General features: G+C 38.9%; 1 protein-coding gene and 1 pseudogene across 3 annotated transcripts in view; both read right to left on the bottom strand.

Moving 5' to 3' along the window:
* The window catches only part of PAPSS2 (3'-phosphoadenosine 5'-phosphosulfate synthase 2), a 66386-nt gene extending 52144 nt beyond the window's left edge, over positions 1-14242 (bottom strand). The window contains exon 1 of one of the 3 annotated variants that reach the window (XM_011361616.2): positions 13928-14242. In XM_011361616.2, the coding sequence (XP_011359918.1) occupies positions 13928-13954 (27 nt within the window). In that variant the 5' untranslated portion in view covers positions 13955-14242. The remainder of the gene's footprint in view (positions 1-13927) is intronic. The other 2 variants (XM_023531462.1, XM_011361617.2) reach the window with 2 other exon arrangements.
* LOC111740829 lies at positions 690-808 on the bottom strand (annotated as a pseudogene).
* Positions 14243-24078: the final 9836 nt, after the last annotated feature.

The following is a 24078-nucleotide window of genomic DNA, read 5'->3' on the forward strand; positions in this document are numbered from 1 at the left end:
AATGCTAGAATTACCCTGACGACTTAAAAGGAAAAGAAAGGCCCATTTTTGGAGGGCTCTTCGAATTTGGGTCTTTAGTACTCAAGTCCATCAAATGTGACAAGGGAATCCTTTTAGATTTAGTTCCTCTGGAACATACCAGATTCAACAGTGAGGTCTGGAGACTTACAGTAACAAGAATAACAAGCTACTTATAAAAATGGGCCACTCTCTTGATCATGATGTGGTGACGGGGCAAATTTCCAGAAATAAACAGTGACCGTAGCCAAGAACAGTTGAGTAAGAAAGAATGATCCCAAAGGTTTTCCGGAAAGCCTTCTGCTCATTAGATAATGGTAAAACAGGACAAGAACGGCAAGCGTTTAAACACTTCAGATGGAATATTTAATTTTAAATATTCCATGAGGAACGTAGCAATCATAGAAGTCTGTATTAGCTGGTAAATGCCTAACATTTTTTGGGGGGGTGGAGGGAGAAACGGAAAAAGGCAAATAGCATCCTGAAGTAGAGATAACTCATCTGTTACTAGCTAACTGGCAGCCTTGGGCAATGTCACTATGTTCCACATTTGTATGGTGAAGTGAATTAGTCCAGGCCATGGTTCTCAAGCCAAGTTGAAATGAGGAACCTCCTAGCCGACTTTTTCTTTCTTTCTTTCTTTCTTTCTTTAATTTGTTATATTTTTTTAATGCCTACAGCACCTGGTATTCCTAGGTAGTCTCCCATCCAAGTACTAACCAGCCCCGACCCTGCTTAGCTTCTGAGATCAGATGAGATCGGGCATGTTCAGTGTGGCATAGCCGTAGACCTAGCCGACTTTTAAAGAATCCAATACAGACCAGTTCAATCAAATTCCCTGGGAAAGGAGATTAGGTATCAATAGTTTGTGAAATTTAGCATTGTTGAGAAAAACTGGACTAGATAATCTCTAAGGTCCCACTCAGATCTTGGTAAATTAAGAGAAAGTATTCAGAACCAGTGTAATGTATGGACTAAGAAAGCATAAAACCCAAAGAGGTATAAAGAAAATCGTAGCTATGTACTTACAACACAGATACTAGCAGAGAATGCTATTCTCAAATGAAACTTGGCTTTCCTATACATGAACAATAAATATACTTGATTAGTAAAAACAACAAAACCAGGTATGGCACAGAAAAGTGTCATGTAATTAATCTGTGGTGGCATTTGTATTTTTTATCCAACTCCAAACTTATGAAATACATACGTGTCAAGCTCTGAAAATTCAAAGGAGCAAATCTCTTTTTCGTACAAATTGCAAATCAAAGCGTGTAAAAGCAGTAAGTTTTTAACTTCTCGCTTAAAAATATCAAGAGTTAATATGGTAAAAGCCAAATGAATTATTTTATGAGGACATATACATTCCTTGTGTTATGGAATAAAGAGATACATATTAAGTCATGACAGCTAGAACCAATAGTACGACCAGAAAACATCGTAGGTTGATTCCTGTAAGTGATTCATTTGAGTGGGGCCTTAAAAAATAAAACGAAAACTCTCCCTTGTGTGATCTATCTTGAATTTTAGTTGACAGAGCATGAGTTCTTAAATTACAGATATTGGATATGGCCTTGTGGGGAGGGGTTAGTCAGTGAACCCTCTGAAACTGCATATAAAATGGTGTGTGTTCATGCAAGGCTGTATGCACATACAGAGGTTTTGTATCCTTTTTTGATTCAGAACCCCTTTGATGGCCTGTGGATCTCTTCTCAGAAAAATGTTTTTAAATGCATAAAATAAAACACAAAGGACTACAAATGAAAACAACCAAATTATAGATATCAAAATGGTTTCTAAAAATTACAGCGCAGTAATAAATATGCTCCTTTATTAATATATTAAATAACAAGATCTAGCTGTTTAGATAGACAGCTATAATAAGTTTGGAGTAATAAAGAATACAAATATTTTTGTGACATCAGCAACAACAAAAAGCGATATGAAATATCTATGATTTCTATTGATGGCTTAATCACAACTACTGCTAATAGTACTGTGCGTTGTTGTTTACGTTCATCATGAAAGAAAATATAAAAAATATTTTCCCCACCCATATTCACAACTCTACTGAGTTCTCTGGAATCTAGATGAAGAAACTCTGATCTACGTCTTTATTCATCATGAAAACATTTGTTTACAAGCCTCCAGGAAAGATAGAATATTGGACAAAGCAGTCAATGAACATTTCATGCCCTGTGGGCACAGACGCCAGGACAGTCACAAAATCATCAGGAAAAGACTAAGGGATCTCTGAGGTGAGGCCATGAGGAATTTGTGAATTTCTAGAACTAAAATCGAAATATATCTTATTTTTAATATAATATACTTTTTAATGTTCTGCATAGTTCCTGAAAAATGCACAGCATCTTACGAGACACAAGTATAGAAAAAGCTCATAAATTAGAAGTGGATGAGAAAAATAAAATAGGGGCATAAAATGAAATGGCACCAAGCACGAAGCTGGTACAATAAATGGAAAGTGAGCCTCAAATTTGCTTCTGAGCTTTCTGGCAGGCATCTTGAAAAAGAAAACAAACTGTCAGAATTCAGTTTCCAAAGGATTACACCAAATAAACAAAAAAAAAACAAAAACAAAACTCAGAAAAGTATAACCCTTTTGGTTCTAGGACCAGATAGAAATTTCTCCCATAGATTGTCATAAAGAGAATATCATGTGTTGTAATTAATGAACAGTAACCTCAATAATACAGAAGATACAACGCTTCCATAGAACTTTCTTTGTGTGTGTTTTTAAAAAACAAAACAGTGGCAATACACTGAACACAATTTAATGGGGGCTCCTGAAATAAAATTAGGTACTTGGTGCTCCGAATGCAAATTTGAGTGACACGCTGACAGGTCATTGACCTAAGTAAGTCAGAACTGAACACTGGCCCCCACTGTCAAGCAGGAGGTGGCAAACTTTTCTTAAAGGGTCAGATAGTAGTAAATATTTTCAGTTTTACAGGCCATAAGGTCTATTATAAATACTCATCTCTGCTCTCTGCTATGCAATCAGCCACGGACAATGTGTAAATACATGGCCATCGCTGTGTTCCAATAAGCTTTACTTACAGATGATAAAATTTGAATTTCATATACTTTTCACAAGTTCTGAAATACGGTTCTTCCTTTGATTTTTTTTTTTTTTTTACCCAACCATTTAAAAAATGGAAAAACTATTTTTAGCTTGCAGGTCATGCTAAAACAGGCAGGGGTTGGATTGGGCCAAAAGGACATAATTTACTAATCCCTGGTCTATAGGATCAAGTTGCCCCCAGATATCTCCTTGATTCTTATATCTTTCTCTTTCCTCAAGTTTCTGTCTACATCAACTTTTTAGGGTAATTACTATTTTTACATTTTATATGCAACTATACACAAACCAACCAGGATGAGATCACAAAGACAGACATGGCTTCAGAATTTTTATGTTCCATGGGAGTAAGAAAGTAATCCAAGATAAAGTAGCAGCAAAGTAGTTTAGTTCCCAGTATCCTTATTAAAATAAATATATGCTCACAAAACAAGGGTAGAAAAATTTGAATGTACAGCTTTTCTATTTCAGAGATCATGTATTGGTTTGTTAGAAACATACAAAAATATATATAATTGGCTGAATCACTTAATTTATGTGTTGTAGCATTTACAGCACTAGATCTCCCAATGCAAATGAGGTCATACCATGTTTCACAGCACACAATTAACTTGGTACAATCCCAATAAGAAACCCTTCATTCCCAATATCATTCAGATGACCCTGAGCTTATCTGTTCTGAGACAAAAGGAAGCACTGGGCCACTGAAATTGGCAAACTTGGGTTGCCTCTATTATTATATCGGCTCACGAGGTCCTAGAAAATTTACCTCATCTCTTTTTTTTTATTGTTCTCATCTATGGTTTGTAATACTTATAACTACTCATTCTGAAGAGCTGCTAGGAAAATTAATAAGAATTTAGAAATAAGCTTTGATGAACATGATGAAAGAAAGGTACTATGCATACCCAGAGGAACCTCACTGTAATTCAGGGAGGTAGCAATTACCCTCAAGAAAACTCAGCACACATCAAATCGTGTCTCCTAGAAATGTGTAACTACGTTCAGAAGATGCTCTAAACCACACAATTCTAGTGTTCAACTCAGGTCTTAGCAGCCTTTCTGAACGCTAGTCCTGTAAGTGGTCCAATCTAGGCTGTGTTTGCTACCTCTGTGTATCTTCTTAGACTTTTGCAATTGGTTCTAGTAAAAAGGCTGCATATATGACAGAGGCTCCTTGAACCATGGAAGATTAAAATTCTGTGCTGAGCTGTGAAGTGCCAGTGAAACCTCTGTACACCCAGAGAACAGGCCCATAGCTTGTGGGGCCTTGCGAATTTGTAACTCATGAATGCTCGACTGTGCAGTGCTCGCATAATGAACAAGGCAAGGTCTAGAGTTACATGTAAGTCACTGCAATTATTTCCAAGGACACTTATTTTTGAGTGTATGCGTTCACCCACGAGAACACTGAAGCTTTGTATTATTAAGGTGAAATGTTGGGTTCTATTCCAAACACTACTGCTCCTAAAACTAGTGACAGAGCCTCAACCAAACTAACATTTATTGCCTTTTAACGGCATTTGCTAAAATCCACATCTTCTAAAGATTATACAACATTCCAAAAAGCTCCTGAGGAAAATTACTTTCAAAGCAACCACATCATCTTTTTAGATTCTTCACTGCATTAATCTGCATCCACAATGATAAAATTAAAATGTATATTTAAATGATCAGAATAATCTTCATTCTGACAGTTTTAGTACCAATTATATCCATTATATAAGTGAAAGGAAAAAAAGAATGATAGGAAACATGGCATTCATACTTAGGAGGGGGTCACTTTCAGCTCTGCTACTTACAGTTGTGCATTCTAAGGTGAGTTATTTAACCTTGATAAGCCTTATGGTTCTCAACTATAAAATGGGGGATAAGAACATAAACTACTTCATAAGTTATTGTGAGGATGAGGTTAGACACTCTAAGAAAAGTCCCTGAATAAATGTTTGATCTTTTCCCTTATTTAGGAAACCCAGTTGGATCCTGAACCCTGAGAGAGACTTATAATGTCGGCAAGAATTAATATCACAGTTTGATGTTTAAAAGGCTATTAAGTAACAGCCTCAACATGAAGGAAAAACTAGAAGAAACCAGATATTTATGATGACCTAGATTTTTCCATTCAATAAAAGTTGATAACTATGCAGAGACGACACATCCTTTTGACATTATTTTGTATCCGGGGTGTCTTGCACTGTGAAGACATAGATTCTGTGATTTAATTGACATACTGTCACCACTACTCTCTTCATTAAAATAATGCAACCCTTCTCCAGTAAAGGACTTCAATCTCCTACCCTCCAATTATACCCAGCCAATGCCGCTATTCTTCATGTGAGGCTCTGGCCTCTCACACAATGGTCTCCTCAGAACAGGAATTCAGGCCTTCCAGGTGCTTAACTCTGAGGCTTGGCCCGGGATTGCTAAAAACTTAGACTTCCTGATCTATAATGGTAGAATGAGCCAACTCCCCAGACATCATGGAGGGTGCCTTTTACAATCTCACAATTTCTAGGCACTCCTCATTGGTCCCCAATGAAATGGAAGCGTTATCTGGTTACCAATACCGTTAAGCCTTGACCTCCAGTTGGGTCAAATTTTTATTGTGTGAAAAATACATTGATGGCCTGGATTCCTTTCATCATCTACAGATCACAATTAAAACTTGACTCATTATTAGCAACTTTAGTGGAAACAAATCATTCCGTTCACGTTGCTGAATACTGACATAGTGGTAAAGCTAAGCGATAAAAACTATTACCCATACTTGCTGAATATGAGAACAAAGAAAATTTATTTTCCAGTCATTCACTTATGTCAACATAAGGAAAGAAATGTGTGTGATGGTGAGGATAGCAGGCATTTGCTACTGTGTGCCATTTACTCTTTTAAAAAAAAGTGCTGGGGAATGTCTCTAAATAGAATTCATTATTATTATCTTGAGATATATTAGCAGAAGGAAGCTGCCAAAATATTTTATAAATGAAGCAATAATGCATTACTAGTTACCTAATCCAGCTGTGTTTGCTACTTGGCATTAAGTCTCATTCCCTCTATGAAATAAACAACTTATTAACCACAGAGGCGTTGATAAGATTTTAGCTTCTCCTGTGGGTAACTCTCTAAAGACTTATTTCAGCTAAATGAGTTCCCTTCTGACTATTTGTTCACAAACTTGCTTCAGGAGACGGTGAGGATTCAATGAGTTAATACGGAAGAAATGCCTCATATGTGCTAAGTGTTGGCAGTAAACAAATCATAGCAAAGCAGGAATTTTCTAACAAAACATACTCTAAAAAATCGAAACCTCTGATAAATATGCAAATTCCACAGTTGGAATATTAATGCCTAGGTTTTATCAGATCTCTTCGCAATCCTAGGGCTACCTTAAACACAATGAAAGAATGCAAAAAATTTCTTCTTTTATTTTTTATTAACTACTCAAAACGTTGTATTAGTGACCCAATGGCCCAACAACCATAGTTAACCATATAATTTAAGAAAAAACTCTCCATTGGGACTCAGTAATTTAGGTAGATTTATCTGGAGGGACCATAGTTATTGTAATTGACTTTATGATACTTCATGAACTTAGAAACGATGGAAATAGATGGATTTAGCAATAAAACTGGAAATTCTGAGACCTACAGCAAGAACTGAGAGTCTTTAGTGTGTAACTGAACTTGGTCTAACTTTCATCTAATATAGCTTTATCTGTATTGCACACTCTGTAATCATTGGAATCTTTTTTGATAAAATAATTAAACCATTTGAGAAGGCTTAAGGAAGAGCGCGTGAGGTTGCGAGCAGGGGTTAAATTCAAAAGAGAAACAGCCTGGCCAATCTAAAATATTTCAAAATGGTAAAGTTACATTTTCAAACACTCTTCTTTGGTCTGTATTTTCTATCTTCAGAATGTCAAAACAAAATGCTAAAGCTAAATCAGGATGTAATTGTGACTCGCTGATAACCAACTTGGAAGTATTCTTTTGTTTTTCGTTTTTGTCTATGGAAAATATTTCCCAGTACATAAAAGAAGAAACAGAGCTGCAGTAGAAAATGGGTAGAGCCTCTTTCAAAGGGCATGTGATAAAGAGAAAAGGGGTAGGGATGTAGTTAGGTGACCAGATTTCCAGCTTAATGGTAGTATCGGTAACTAGCCGGCCGGAAAGATAGCCGTGAGCTTTAAGAAAGCCCTTAAACACTGTGTATCAACTGTAATATAAAGGGCTTGAAGGTGAGCTCTTAATTTTCCTTCTAGAAGTAAAATAATAGACTTCTTTTTTTAAAAAATACATTTTTAAAGTGGGAACAGCCTGAATAAAAAGTAAATAACATAAAATTTTAGCTTAGTAGGAAAATAATTTTTTAAACACATGAGAAATCAATCGAGAATTTTATTGCTTTCAGCCCATTGTTGACTGACTGGGCAGAACGGTGAAAGAATATCAAGGTCGTTGCATGGGGTGTTGCAATTAGAAAAAGTCTAAATGCTATGTTTAGAGTAGACTTAAAGACAGAGTCTGAATAAACTAAAAAACTATAATTAAAGGATATAAGGCTTTAATACCTATTGTTAATTATGGCAAGCACAGTTCCTGGATGGGTCATTCAATAAATATGTGTTGAGTAAACGAAGTGAACAAATACACAGGTGAGATCTGACAGAAACTAAAAAAGGAAAGGATTTTAGATATAACAAAATAAAAAGGACAACAAAATAATACATGATGAGACCACTGGCGGAAGACAAAAGTTAATTCAGGATTTTAGCAGTAGACAAATATGAAAACAAAAATCATTATCAATGTCTTTGGTTGCCGATTTTGCTAGAAGTAAACTCTACAAATGATTTTTAAAGCACACACCGGGCATAAATTAAAAAGACAAAAATGTAATTGTAGTTATTAGACTGGATATAGAGGTTTAGCAACTAAAAGTCAATATTTCTTCAATAACATGTAAAGCAGATATTAACTAGATATTTTAAGCAAATATTAAACTAGCTTAGAAATGATCATCTTTAATGATGTAGCTTTTGATAATATTTATGTAACTGTTTGAGAAAAACTTTATAATGGGATCACAGGCTATATAAACTTTTATTGATGGAAGTTAATATTTTGTATGCAACAGATTGAGCTTGTCATGTTTATGTTATAGTCATGTTTCCACAGTACCAGTTACAGCAAAATCAACTTCAGCAGTAAATTCGAAATGCAGAAAGAGTTGCTGATAAGATTTTAAAGGAAGTCACACCAGCCAACTGATGGAAGTCATCTTATACACCATGTGTTATGAGAGGCAAGTTATATTTCAAGTTTTAATATAGTAGCTCTTTTGCAGAGAGAAAAAATATTTCCATCTCATGGGCAAGTTTATTCAAAATTAAAAATAATTATTTGGTGATCTAAAAGGCAAGAAAAAAGAAAATAAAGATCAAATTTTTTAAAAATCCCATGTTTATGATCAGCCAGCTAACCTTCCTGAAAAGCTTTACTTAATCTTTATTAGAAGAGAAGCAAAGGAAGCTTAGACACCAGTGTGAGTCTCAGAAAGGGAATGTTCTTGCACTTGATGTTGAGCTTGGGGGCCAAATAGCTTTGGGAGCTCTGAAAGCAGAGGACACTGGGTGTGATTCTGATCTCAGACAGACCCCAGAGGAAAGGAAGTATGGATAGTATCCAGCATCCCTCAGAGCCCCTCAAATTCCCAGCATGGTCACAGCAGACAGCAGCACGCTGAGAGTATGGAGGAAGTGTCAAGGCTCACCGAGTTTCCCCCAGAGTTGTCCTGCAGCAATGCAGTGACCTCGGAGTCCGCGAGGAGAGCGTGGAAGAAGCAAGGAGAGGTGTTGAAACTGAAGGAGACTTTCAGACAGGAACGCACTTGTACTGGACCAACACTAAGGAAGAGACACAGGCTGAGGCCACCAAGACAAGGTCAGCACCTGCCACCCCAGGCCTTGGGACTTTGTAGGGAAAATGATTAAATGAAATATTTCTGACTAGCAATCTGACTTATGTTCACTCGTTCATAAAGTGCTTCCTTTATAAGAATGATATACGTATATGAAAAGTTAATGGTACATAGTAATCAAGAAGGGGCAGAGATTTTTGTTTCCAGCAGTGATGGTCTAGGTTATACACACCAACCTTTCTATGAAAACAAATTTTAAAAATGCTGATTATAGTATAAAAGAATCTCATTAAAAACACCAAATATCTGACAAGACAGTAAGAAACTGCCAGGCCAAAATCTGCAGGAAAGCAGGAGCCTGAGAGGTAAACAAACCATGGAAGCTTTTATTCTGATAGGGGCAGATGTGAACTGATTTTGACAGCCTCACAGGGGAGAAGAAACAAATCGGAGCCGAGAACCCACCCAAGTGGGGAGAATAATAAAGGCTTTTCTTGCATTAAGCTGAGGCTCCTAAGAGTCACACCCTACAAATAAGTATGAACCAGAATAAACCACCCTCCCACTCTGAGTGACTTGGGGGTGGGGTCTCTAATAAGTTGTATTCACAAGCTGGCCCTCATGTGCAAAATTGCAACTCTTTACATCACCTGGGTGGTCTAAAAAACTTGAATGGTAAATTTAGGTTAAAATGGTCCCAGACTAGTAATGCCGCCAGGCACCTGGCAGAAACAAAAGCAAATCCTCTGGGGGGGAAAAAAGGAAAAAAAAAAAAAAGGTCATTCATCCTAAGCCTCAAAGAATCCCTACAAGTAATACTTCAGTGGTAATGACAAATACCCAGGCAAAAATAAGCAAGCACACAAGAACAGACAGATAAAGAGGGATGGGGGAGAAATATAAGAAAAATGTAGATCCTGAAAGCAAATTCATTCTCTGATGAATCCTGTAGCTGTTTATGCAACAGATATTTACTGAGTACCTACTCTGTGCCAGGCTCTATGCCAGGTTGCTGGGCAAACCTGCCATTTCAGTTGTAATAAGAACAAATCACTCGGGGGATGAGAGGTTAGTTGAAGTGCCATTATATTTGTTTATTTAGCTTTAGTTTCTGTTGTCCTAAGACTTCCAAACACAAGGACTGATGAGTGCCCATCACTATTTAGTGATAGATTTTGAAATAAACAGTAATCTCCAAGGATCAAGATTGACATCATTGATTCCTTTCCCAGATTCTCAGTCCCTAAGGTTCCATGTTTGAGTTAAGCCTAATTATCCCCTAAGCAAACCACAGAGCCACATGCATTAACAGAAAAGCGATGAAAGGCAAAGAAAACTATCTCAGAAACATAAAATTCAGAGTTAACTACATTTATCTTTAACTATAAAAGTTCAAACAGATGATCTTGGAAGAATAGCATGAACTGGATATTTTAAGGTAGATCTGGAAACAGTTGAAGTCACAGGAAGGGTGGAAAGAAGTTAGTCTAATATTCACTTATACATAGATTGCCTTTCTTGGCCAAGGTTTTTGGCAAAATCTTGCTATATTTAGGTTACTTTAGTGCATCTACACTAATTATAGTCCTTGTCTTCTGTCTAGCTTTCATGATAAGAATTCAGATAATCATCTCTACATTTCTGCATTTGTTTGCTCTTATTAAATATTCTGGTGGTTGTTATGTACTGAGCCTTTGGAACCATATGACCTATACTTTCTTATCCTAGCTTGCCAAACCATGACGTATGGTGTAATAATAACAACAACAACAATAATAATAACAGCTACTGCATATAGAATACTTACTCTGGGCCTGGAACTGTGCAAGACAGGTTTTAGGAATTAATTTATTCCTCACAACAATTGTAAGGGGTAAGTCATTGTTACCCTCATTTTGTGCTTAAAGTTGGACAGACCTGAATTCAAATCCTGCCCTTCTTCTGGCATTTCTCCTCCCCTAGAGATGAGACTCAGTTTTCTGGGGTGAAGCCTGCTGTGGGGATGTAATAAAACAGTGCGGCTGAGTGCATGGCCTCTAGTAAGTGCTTGTTTCATCTTCTTTCTAATGGTTACTCATCATGATATTCATGTTTTACTTTAGGCAGCATGTTCAAATAGGTAGATAATCTCTTATATTTATGAAGAATTTTACACTTTCAATACCCCTTCACTTTTTCCCAACCATTGGCTTGTTTAATCCTTTGGAAAATAATTTAATACCTTAGTTGACTTTTTTAGATTTGTTATCTTTAGGACATAATAACATTGTCTATTGGCCTTGAAAAATGCTAATCCAGGAAATGATGCAAGAAGAAAGGACCAGGCCTTTGCCTTTCTTTCCAGTCCTCTGAAGGCAGTCCACCTCCTTCCTTCTCCTAGGCATCTGTGTGTGTGTGTAGGGGGTGTGTATGTGTGTGGTGGGGGAGGGTAGCCAGGGTTGGAGCTTAAGTCAGGGGTGGGAAGAAGAAATGTGACACGTAGCTATCCTAGGTTTCCATGGTAAGTATGCCTAGCACAGACGGAATGTGCTACCTTCCCTTATAAACATTTTATTTTTCTCGAGCTTGCGAGAAAATCATCGTACAGTCTCTTATTGTAACCAAAACGATGTGCTTATTCTTCTTACGGTGGTCTGGATTAAAAGACTATATTTATCAGAGTGTGGCCCAAAAAATATCATTGGAAAAGATGTATTTATCGTCTGGCACGCAGTAGAGGCTCAACAAATATTTGAAATTAGAACAGGAACTTCTGTGTGTTCTCTGTTAATAATGAAGAACATAATGCAGTGATTCCTCACTTCAAGGATAGCTTCCTAGATCAGCAAGTTTCACTTGTCAATTGATTGGTTGAGAAGTCTCACAGGTGGACAGATTTTGTTTTGGCCTGTGAGGTTTCAAAATACATTTTGAATTAACATTTAAAGCTTTGGAGATTTCATATACATTCAAAACTGACTTGCATTACCCAACAGTATCTATCTGGCCATTTGGGAACCTGTGCTGGTGCCTGGATTATAATTGCGTTGGCTAAATAAAAAGTTCAGATGTCTTGTTAGCTATATCAGGTATTAATTTAATCTTATACAGAATACACACATACCCCAAACAAAAATAGAAGGTTTAAAATGTTTAAAACAAAAAACAAATCTTCCGGCCCTCAAATTTCTCTCTCTGAGAACTGACTGTGCAGTTCCCACAATCAGTTTGTAAAGCACTGTTCTCAGACCCTCCACTTCATGGGCTCTTGGAGACTAGAGGCATGAAGGGGAAAGGCCCCCTCCCCATTACTGATACCTGAAAAAGCTCCTCATTATAACTGGGAAGGAATTCTTGATGCAAGCAGGGATTCTTGATGCAAGCAAGAACTAAAACTTTACTGACATCAAAAGCTACTAAGTGCCACAGTTTGTCATTTAGAAGATAGGAATTTTCTAGAAATTATTCAAATTAAATAGGCCTAAAACACAAGTGATTTTCACTTGACAGTATTTTAAAATATATTACAATACTGAGAGTCTCCACACTTTAAAATCACTCCTATAAAAGGCACATAGATCCTGACTGGCCATTCTCCCCTTTCAAACTGATGTGACCTTCCTTCTCGCTTTTCAGACTGGTCCAGTGTGGTCCCCTGAAACCACAGAGCCCCCACTCCCTTTTCCTTGCTGCTTAAGCCCACATTTCGAGCCCCTACATGGGCCTTTCACTCTCCTTCCCCAATTCTTATTCTTTTTCATCTCTCCCTGGCCCACCACAACACACCTCAAAAATATTTCAGAAATAATCGTTATATAATAATAATAGTAATAATTCTATTGTATATTACTAATATATTACATTAATGATACATTACTAATAATAGCAATAAACATTCATTGAGCACCTACTCTGTGTCAAGCACAAGTTTAACTATTTGAGTGAGGTTAACCCATTGTGTAATCACCATGATCATCTGAGGCTTGCAGTGTGGTAAAGATGAGTATTCAGCAGTCAGACTGCTGGGTGGGATCCTAACAAGGTTTGCAGACCACCTCTGGTGTGGTCCAAATCTGGCCACAAGGCTCCTTCCAACTCTTGAGTCTATGATTACTGCCTCCATATTTAAGGATGCAAAATTTACAGAAGCCCCTATTGCTAAGTGGAAAAGGACTTTTGTCTTTGGCAAGCCCTCTATTTTCCATAAAGGGGACTGCCCAGATTAATTCTGGACACAACTCAAAACAGTTCCTTACTCCAAGTCGAGGAGTCTCCCATGAGGTGCTTGCCACCCAATATCAGTAGGGAGCTGAATTAAACTACAGGGTTAAATCCTGCCAGTGTAGAAATGCAATTTCCTCCATTAAGTCTAGATAATTACAGTTTCCCTCATGAAACTCTGTCATTAAGTTCACTACAAGGAGGTTCAATGGACAAATTTCCAATGACTGTCGCTGACGTGTACCCAGCGACCAGACCTAGCAGAACCAGAGTCGGCTCAGCCCGCCATCCGCTCGACTCGCGTGGAGAGCGTACAGAAGAAAAAGCGAGTCTGGAAAAGCTCTTGGGGCAGAAGGAAAATTTCCTATCTCTGGTCCTTTCTCTTGATCGGAACGCACTCTGCAAGCTCCAGAGGTCTATCCGGGGCGTGACCACTCCGAGGAGCGCCGGTTCCTAGAGACGCGGGCAGAGGAGGACTGGCGAGCGAGGGCAGCCCGGGGAATCCCGGCCGAGCCTCGCCCTCCAGCTTTGCCTCCTCCGCGCCCTCCTCTCTCTCCTCCTCCTCCCCGCGCCTTTGCCTCCGCGCCCGGGCTGCTCGCCTCCAGCCCGCGAGGGTGGATTCCAAGTGCCCCGGAGGGTTTGGCGCCGCGCGGCTGGAGGGGCGGGGAAGGCAGGCGACTCGAAGCCTACCGTCTTCTGCTTCTTGACCCCTGACATGCTGGCTGGCTGCGGCGGTGCCCGGCGCGCTGGAACTTGGATCCCGGATCCTGGGAGCAGAGACGCTCGAACGCACAGATGGCGGTGGCGGCGGCGGCGGCAGCAGCTGCTGCGGGACTCCGGGGAAAGAGGTTTAAAAGGGCTCCGCAGACACGTCGCACTTCCCCTGACCAGCCCCCTTCTCCTACTCCTCCCTCCTGCCGCGCTCCTCTCCGCCCCGTCGGCTCCGCCAGCAGCGCCCAACCCAGGGGACCCGGCCGCCGCCTGGGCGGGTTCCGGCCCAGCTCCCTACTCGCTGAGGCGGCAGGGCCCGCCCGGGTCAGAGGTGGCAAGGCTGGCCCAGGTCAGAGGCAGGACCTCGCAGTCCACGGGCAGACTCGCTGGACGCGCGCTCAGCCCTGGGTCAAATTAGCCCTCTCCTTTCCAGCTCCCAGAGGATCTCAGAGCGCCCCCCACCTCCCATCCCACCCCACGCCTCTTCAAGGAAACCTTTCTGCCGCTGGGACTGGTCAAGGGCAAGGATACTCGAAACCGCCAGACTTGTCGGCAAGGTCCTCAGCAGGCACGGACGCCCAGCTCGCCTTCATTTGCAGTAGTTAACAGCGACGGTTAATATTTACTGGTCCTCACTCAGCACCCTGCTGAGCTTTTCCTTAAGTCCTTGTGCCCTCCGCCCCGCCTCAGACATCGGGGTCCTACGTTCTCCTTATTTTACAAATGAGGCTTTCAGATTTTCTCAAGGTTATGTTCCAAGAAAGGGGATTCGAAGCGAGCTTATCAGCCTCAACAGTCCAGGCTTTCTAAGCCAGCATCATCATATGTGATGACGATAAAATCACGCGGCGTGGCTTGCTTGCGCATTAAGTGCCAGGCACGGTGCTAAGGGATTTATATGCATTCACTCTTTTGGCGCTCATGTTACAGATGGGCCAGCTGAGGCACTGCACCTTCTCACCAAGCCAAGTAAGCATGACCAGCCCCAGAAAATGGCCAGTGGTAGCCCAGAGACTTGTTTCAGTCCATCCCCCTAAGTGTTTCTACAGTGATTGTTTGTGTTCAACAACTAGGATGGGCCCTGTGCGGAAAGAGTAAAAGGAGGCCCAACTCGAGAAGGCTTAACAATAGACCCCAAGGCTCCAAGGTTTTATCAGAAGAAAGCCCCAGGCAACTCTCTTAAAGAATCCAAAGTCTGGGACCAGCTGAGGTAAGGAGTAGCGAAGCTATGATTAGCGGCAAGTACCTTGTGAGCAATCACTGGGTCTCATAACCCTTGTACCTTAACTCCTTGCAAAATGCCACAAACCGAGCAATAGGACAGCATGGGCAAAAGAACATGAAGACAAACAAGGGCTGCACTGCTCATTCCTACTTTGGTCTTCTTTCTGTGAAAGGGCTGGAGACGTGGTACTCTAAGCAGGTATCCTTCATACCTAATTGTATTTTGAGATGACTGCCAGGTTTCCAGACAGACACCTGAAGATTTGAGTATTCCTTGACTGTTCTCCTCCATGTATATTTACTTTCTTACTCATTTTGAGTAAGCTGCTATCACCCCCTTGAACTGTAAGCAGCTAGAGGGTAAATACTGGGTTTGAGTTTCTGTATTGCACACAAACTAGTACATTTTGAGTTTAAATAGTAATAGCCTATTCTAATTTCATTGGAAAAATCCTTTTGTATTGGTTCCAACCATATCTAGGACCCTGCCAGATCCTGCCCTAAGAGAAAAAGTAAATTAAGTACGGATGGAGAAATAGCAACTTGAATAATTATTGTATTTTTTTCATATTGCCTTTAAAAACAAACAAAAAAAGCTATGTTCTTGAAACAGAAAGAAAGTAAAGGCAAATCCCTAGCGCTGCTTCCCTGTATTTTACAGATGGCAATGTAAAACTGGGGCTGAGAGAAGGGAGGTCATTTGACCCTAGTCACTAGTTGGGCAAAGCGAGACTCAAACCTAGGTCAGCTGACTCCCTAAATGCTCTGGGCACTAAATCACTCAGTTTCTAGATTGACTATTTCAGGACCCTATGATAATTGTAAACTAGATCGTTTATTTTGTTTTAGACTCAATTAATTCTCAAATAGTGCTTTGGAACAGATTTTCTTCTTCTACTTCCAAAGACATGAAATAGGAGGCCTCAGCTCTCTTGGACCAAAGCTGCAATGTTTCAGATCCTTTAACGTCACAGATCATCAGTTAATTGTAATTCCACATGGCAACTTACTTAAAAGTAAAATAATCATTATCTCCTCCCCCTCTCCCCACTCCCAGGTCTTTCTTTTAAAGGCAATGTCTTAAATTCTTTTTCATCTCACTACCCTCTTACTCCTAGGAGACAACATGGCTTCTGAAAAGCTAGGAGCAACTAGCAGCTTTGTTTTTGGAGTCCATGATTCCAGTACATCAGAACTAGGTGGAGACTCATTCAGGGGAAGGGAGAAAGGGTTGAGGTCTGTCCTTTCATGTGGATACACACACCTTCCATAACTTTTCCCACATCGTTCCTTCTAAGACTCCACTGTGCGACATGGTGGCCTACATTGTACCAATTTATAATCCTTGATGCTACTCACAACATTTTCATGAAAGTTTTTTTTTCTTCCTATTTTCCTCTAGGAATTGACCGGGCTTTAATGATTAACTTAATGAGGTGGTGATTACTATTTGGTCCATTTATTGCATAGAAAAGATGGGACAGTCATGTCCCCCAAGTAAACAAGGGAAACACATATACGAAGAATGCCAGTGTTGGTGAGATGTTCTCCAACCCATTGTAGGGGATCTAACTTGGAGGCACCTCCTCTGGAGGACCATTTCAAAGAAATGCAGCTACATTGCCCCCTAGTGTCTGTGATGCATAAGAGAACTGATTGTTGGAAATCCCCTGTATAAAAATATGTGCGGCAGTTAGTTCCCTAGGGTCAAGAAGCCCTTAAAGAAAGTCTGCTAGGATCCAAACACTCTTCCCAGGCACAGGTACTACCAAGACAAGCAAGATGTGGTCCCTGTCTTCAAGAAACTCAAATTTAGTGAAGGAGACAGACTCTGTCCCCACCCCCACCCCCAACCATTTCAATACAATACATGACTGGGATAGGCAAAGATGATACATGAAAGCCTTAGACATTTCATTTTGACTTAAACAATGCATTTCGCTAATATTTTTTGTAAGGCTGGGGGCGTCTGTTGTGGTATAGGTATGCTGATAGGAGTTCCAAAAATCAATCTCATAAAGCATCTTCAACAATTTCCAGTTTGGGATTTTATAAAGTGGAGTTAAAACTTAAAGGCACTTAAACCATCTGAGAGGAGAGTCCTTCAATATTTTTACATATGCCTTCCCTATCTTTGTTCTCTTGCCTACACCTAATTCCACTGTACAATTTTCAGCAGCTTACCTTTCCAAAGCATCCATCTGTTCTCATAGGAGACACAACTGTTTTTCATTCACAAGTGATTTACTTAAGTCACATGTAACTAAGTGACTTAGTTACACTAACAGGTACAACTGGCGTAAATAAGTACAACTGGCATAAATAAGTGCAACTGGCATAAATAGGGAATAGACACAGTGGATCCTAGTAAGCGTCACCCACCCCTAGTGGGGGCGCAGAAATGTGTGGGCATTCCAGTGGACCCTAATGTCAGAGGACATTCAGTTTGCTATGGGCATTGGTCATTATCTTTTCCAGAAGTGAAGAGCATGGATTAAACTGGCCAGTCAATTAAAATAAACAATATCGTGGGAGCACAGAGACGGGACATCCAGTTCAACTTTGGAAGGAGAGAGAATGGAAAGAGATGTCAGATTTTCTTTGGGAAGATGATACAAACTGTGATTTGAAAGAAGGGTAGGGTTTTGCCAGCCCTCCCTTCCCCAAAGTGGGGGTGTGTGTACATTTGAAAATTTAAAGGCAGAGAGATGCATGAAATAACCTGGTATGTTCAGAAAATTATAAGCATCTGTATCATGGAATTTAGGAGATATAATAGAAGAGTGAGAAAGGTTGTAATAGAGGACGTGCCATGTACAATCAGCAACGTGATTTTGCATGCTTCCTTCACGTTCATCGGAGTGCATTTAGCCATATGGCTGGCCTTCCATTTTTTCATTAGTCATTATGAGACTTCTTGTGTCCAAGGATGAGAAGTCTGGTGATGGAGATGGATACGTACATAAGTAATTCCAAGGGAATGTGATAAATGCTGGCATAAAAGGATATTCAAAGTAATAGGGAAAGTACCCAAAAAACAGTAGTGACTGCTGGACTATGAGGAAATTCCCATGGGTGGTGATAATTTAACCTGAGTTTCAATGGTAAAACAAAGCTAGATAGAAAGGTAATCTGTCCATACGATATAGCCCAGTCTGTCTGGCCTGTTGTTCCTGGCTACATGAAGCATTCACTCTCTCCCTACCCTGCCATTCCCTGTTCCTCCAACCTGAAATGCCCCAGCCTATCACTAAAGACCCAAGTAGAGCAGAGAAAAGCCGCTGACAGCCAGACTGCACAGCAACACTGACCGTCACCAAAAGCCTCCCCACAGAGTACTTACACTCATGGTAAGTGTAAGCCAGAGGAAAAGCTCACACTCTCAGCTGAAAGTCATTCTCTTCTGCCATTTTCTGGGTGGAATCCTATCCAATGTTGTGGTTTATCTTTGTATTAGATTAAAAAGAAGTAAAATTATTAGCATATTGAGCATATTATATAAAATAGAAACAATTAGTATATTTGGGAAAATTCACTTCAAAATTCAACAAACCTCAGTGAAAACAAGTTACATTTGTCAAACGTCAGGCAAGTCAGTTACTTCAGCCACTTAAATGGCTGAATTTTCAGCCTTCAACAAGTTCTTTTAAAAGTTTAGCAAGGTGGAAGATAACTTAATCCATGTCATTTAGAGTCTTTAAATTATTAGAAAAATATCCAACTAAACTTAGATTTTTTAAGATATTTTATAGGAAGGAGAGAAGGAAGAAGGAAAGAAAGAAGTGGAAATTGTGATATTGTGATATAGTTGAGAAAATATCACAAAACATATATTCAGAGGAACTGGAGTTATGATTAGAGAAATTTGTCTTTAATATGGGAGAACAGAAATATTCCATTCTGAAATAACTTATATGGGGTTATATAGTAAGTCTTCTCTTTTCCAATATAACTGAGAAATGTGGTGATATAATAAATTGATATTATAATCAGAGAATATCATAGATACTATAAATAAATAGTAAATTTGCAAAGAGTTGAAATATAATCTGTTGTGCATAATTTAACTTATTAGTAGGTCCCAAACTTTCTTGAAGGAGGTTTTTACAAATTTGGTCAGTAACATCTTGGAATGATAAGCAGTAAAAAAAATCAATGTAATACCAATTTCTTTCTTTCTCTCTCTCTCAATCTCTTTTAGATAAAAATATAAAAATCCATAATAGTCCTAACTTATGGGCCTCAGACATCCTGAAAGTATTATAAGAGAGTGTTTATGGATACTAAACATTTTCCGAAAAAGTAATAGTTCTACAAACATGTTATTTTTCAAATGTATTTCGATGCAGCAGTAAAGAATAAAATACATATTCATTTAAAATGTTATCAAATTCATTTCCTGATCTTCATATAATATTCTCAATCATCAAATACTAAAACTACAACTACAGTCACAGGGATAATCTTAGTCTCCTAAAGATTAATGAGGCAATAATCTCATTATAATAAAATCATAAGTATTAGCCAAAATTGTTATATGCGCTGCAAAAACAAACTTATGCTTGAACCTAGCAATTCACCTATTTTTAAAATACTGTCTTTATTTGAAAATCCCCATGCACTTTTTTCCTTCACTTTTGGTTTAGAAAGACAATTCTGCTCTAGACAGGGGAAGTTCTTTCGAAAACTCAAAGGTTCTCAAACTTCACTGTATATTGTAGATATCAGAAGAGTGACAAACCTGGCCAATTAAATCAAAATCTGGGTGTAAGTCTCAGGTATCTGTAGCTTTTAAAGTTTCTTTTCAAGAGATTCATTGGTTCTTGAAAGGGAGGGATCAAGATTACCTGTTAAATTGCAGCTGGCTGCCCCTCCTCCACACAGAATCTCTCATGCCGAGAAAGTCGCGGGTAGGACACAATTTGTATTTCTAAAAAATTCCCAGGTGATGCCAATGCTGCTCTTCCAGGGTCCCGTTCTGCGGATCCTTGCCTTAGATATAGGTCTTCCAAGTCACCCACACCTTTTCTTTCTTTATAGGAAATTTAGAAAATAAGTAGAAAGAGAAGAAATAGGTGTGTTGGGGAGACAACCAACCCCGGATCATATTCTTAAAAATCATCCCACTATAGTGAATTAAAGGTCTTATAGTGTTAACAGAAAAGGAAATAGAGTTTATCAGGAGTTCCCAACTCTGACGAATCATTAAAATCACATTGGAAGCTTTAAAAAATTTTTCAGATGCCTGGGCTTCCCTCCCTCCCTTTCGATTTATAGATCTACTTTGCAGCCAGGTGGAGAACCTGTTCTAGCCCATTGGCTCTCCCAGTCCATTGTGCACAAAATCCCCTGGGGTGCTTGTAAAAACACACATTCCTGAATCCCTTGAAATTCCTCTGTGAGATCACTTAGCTCTAATTCTAGCTGAGGGTTTTTAATTAGGCCTTGGTATTTTTTCTCCCAGATGCTTTTTTTTTTATTATTATTCAAAATTATTGGGGTGGCATTAACAAAAATCGCATAAGTTTGAAGTGTACCATTGAACAGTGTGTCGTATATATATTCCATTGTGTGTTCACCACTCAGAGTTAAATTTCCTTCTGTCACCAAATAGTTGACCCTTTTTACCCCTATCTACCTCCCCTCTCCCCCTTCACTCTGATAACCACTAATCCACTATCCATGTTCATGAGTCTCTGTTTGTCATGTTTGTTGCTTTCAGTTTTATATCCTACATATGAGTGATATCATGTGGTTTTCAACTTTTCCTGTTTGATTTATTTTGCTTAGTTAGTATGATTATCTCGAGATCCATTCACATTGTCGCAAATGACAGTATTTCATCTTTTCTTATGGCGGGGTAATAGTTCATTGTATATATGAACCACAGCTTCTTTATCCGATTACCTATCGTAGGACATTCCAGTTGTTTCCATGTCTTGGCCATAGTGAATAACGTCACTGTGGACTTCATGGTGCACATATCTTTGCAGATAAATGTTTTCAGCTTTTGGGGGTAAATACCCAGAAGAGGGATTGCTAGGTCATATGGTAATTCAATTATTTGTTTATTCAGAATTCTTTCTTTTTCTCTAAAGGTTTTAGGCTTTAAATCCAGAAGACTCTAGTTATATTTTCTACTTTGCATCCTGAGCCCAGAATGGGCTTGAATGGTAGAGGATGAGGATAAGGATAGGGAAATATTATGTGTAAAAATCAGTTAATACTTTAAAAATATTGCCCTACCATACCATTTTTTTCTCTAACATTATTTATTGGAAAATTTATCTATCCTTCTATTGGTCTGTGGTGCTTCCTCCATGATGTTAAGTGGCAGGGGTCTCCCGTAGCAATTGTTAGTAATAAATATAACTCCTCAGCAGGAAGCACTTACAAGAAGCAGTTTGATTATAAATTATAACTTGGAACTTTTTTGCCCATTTGTTCTTCTAGATTGCTTATTGAATTATTTTATTAAGCTCTCTCCCTTGCCTCCTAAAATCATATAGGGCTTCTATTAAATTATTAATAAATAAATTATATATTAATTTGGGAAGAATTGATATAACATTCAAGTTTTCTTCTCTAGCATGTGGTATCTTTATGCAGTTTTCTTGAATCTCATCCATGCACTAAAGTGATTGCTATGGAATTATAAATGAAATTTCCCATCCTACCCCCCTTATATCATTCTTGTTTTGGAAGAGTGCTATGGATTATATTTATTTATATTATATTTGATTAACTTTTAAAACTTAGTCATTTACTTAAAATAGCAAAACCACATTCTCCCCCCACGCCACTCCCCAACAAATGTAATTCAGATTTGAGAACCAGTGACTGAGGAATGGAATCAGAGGCTCTTTGAGGGGTCCTTCTGAGTGAAGGGCAAGTTGCTTCCAAGAGTGGTCAGCCTGGACAGGGCTCTTCCTTGAAAATGGTCTTTTACCAGCTCTCTGATCTATGACACAAGGGTGGACCAGCTCCATGAAAGAGTGGTATACAGGACACAACACAAGAATCCTAAGGTTGGAGTCAAAAGACATAGATTCACGTCTCTTTGTCCGGCAGTTCCCTTCTTCTGTACCTTAAGGGAAGGCATGGGGCGCAGGCTGAGCACAGACCCAAAGCAGCCCCTGACCACTCAAGTCCTTTTCCAGGATTTTTCTGTTGGAGCTGTGGAAGGAGGCCTTTCCCTTCTCAGTTAGGAAGTGTCAGCACTGTATATAAACCCAGAGAGGCTGGTGGCCACTTCTCCTCCCATGTGTCTCCTCCCATGTAGAGATTAAGAGAATTACAAAAAGTTGGGGAGGAGACCTGGTATTATCAGATTCTTAGTCTCTGTCTCAAGTTTCCCAGAAACCCTGCTTCCTAAGGCTCTTCCTGTGATCTTGGGTTACCCCAATAGCCTTCCAACAAATACACCTGCTCACTTTGACTAAGATAATTTGACTTAGGTGGCCTCCATTTCAACCATAATAGGCCTGACTTATTTAATAACCACCTTTTTGGACCAATGTGAAAATTGCATGAAGGGATATGTGTGAACTTGCCAGCATGGTACTGAGCAATGCTCAGTAATGTACTGAACTGAATTGAATCAAGCATGATAATTTAGAATTACTTTTATATTTATGAGAGTTCAGGATTTCAAGAGTTCAGGATTTCAAGATTAATGGAAAATTTTTACTATAACATCTAGACTTATTTCACACCTTTAAAGGTATAAAATAGAAATGACTCAAATTCCACCAAAATTTAAGGATGCTCCAAAATTTGGAAAATTGATGAATTTTTCAGTTTATCACACAAGAAGTTTTCCGCTAGCTTCAGAGTTGCCAATTATTGTGACCTATATTATTTATTGCAGTTTATGTTAAACAACAATTTATTGTAGAGCTATGCTTCCTTTGAGATATGGTTTTAATGATATTCCATGTGAAATGTTTCTGTTTCTTCTACCTTTGCCTCAATTCTGCTCATTTTATTTTATTATTTTATTACGAATGACATCTGTTTCTTCTGTACATGCTCCATCTGACATCACAATAATTTACATCCAATTATTTAATTAGGTTGTGAACTAGATTGTTAGTGATGATTTCTATAGAATTGTTCTGTTCTGCAAAAATAATGAGAATATGTCACAGATTATTTTGCTTTTTAGCTTTAAAGAGGAACATATGCCCTTCATCCACCAAGAACATGGGACGCAGAGCTCTTGTTTCTGCATAATATCCAAAATTTGTTCCTTCAGCTCAAGAGGTCCATGTTAACTGCTAATGAAATTCTGATTTCCAGTCATCATGGCCAGAAAAAAATTATCTGTCAAACAGAGAAATCATATTTATTTAATCTGTAGCCATGACCTCTAAAGTTAATGTAGGACTGACCTTGAATAAACTCTGCTCTGAGAAATGTATGTTCCATGTCCCCCTTCAGCTTCAAGTTCCAACTCTAGTTTATGAAGGTCAGGGTGATGGCCTAATGGGAAGTCAAGGACTGGTTCTCCCACTCTGCCACCAAAAAGAGATCAATAGTGGATTATGGGGCTCAAAGTATGACTTCATCTAAGGAATTCTTGATTGCCATACACAAAGGCCTGGGGACCGCTTTTGTGCTTTCAAGGACCACTCAAAGACTAACCTCAGAAAGTTTCCAATTTACTAATAGATTCTGTGCCACATTTTACTTATTATCCAGTTGTTTAGAACTGTGAATGGTTTTGAATAGATACAATGTTATCTACTGTGTCGGGGTTTCTAGGCAAGGCCTCTTCTCACCATTCCCCAAGAGAAAATCTATTTCATCAATGAAACACAGAAATTTGGTACATGTGCAATTTTAAAACAGAAGAAAATATTTTTATATAATGAATAAAAATTTTAAAAACCCTTCAATTCAGA

This window comes from Pteropus vampyrus, unplaced genomic scaffold (genome assembly GCF_000151845.1).
Source record: "Pteropus vampyrus isolate Shadow unplaced genomic scaffold, Pvam_2.0 Scaffold68, whole genome shotgun sequence".
NCBI lineage: Eukaryota > Metazoa > Chordata > Mammalia > Chiroptera > Pteropodidae > Pteropus > Pteropus vampyrus.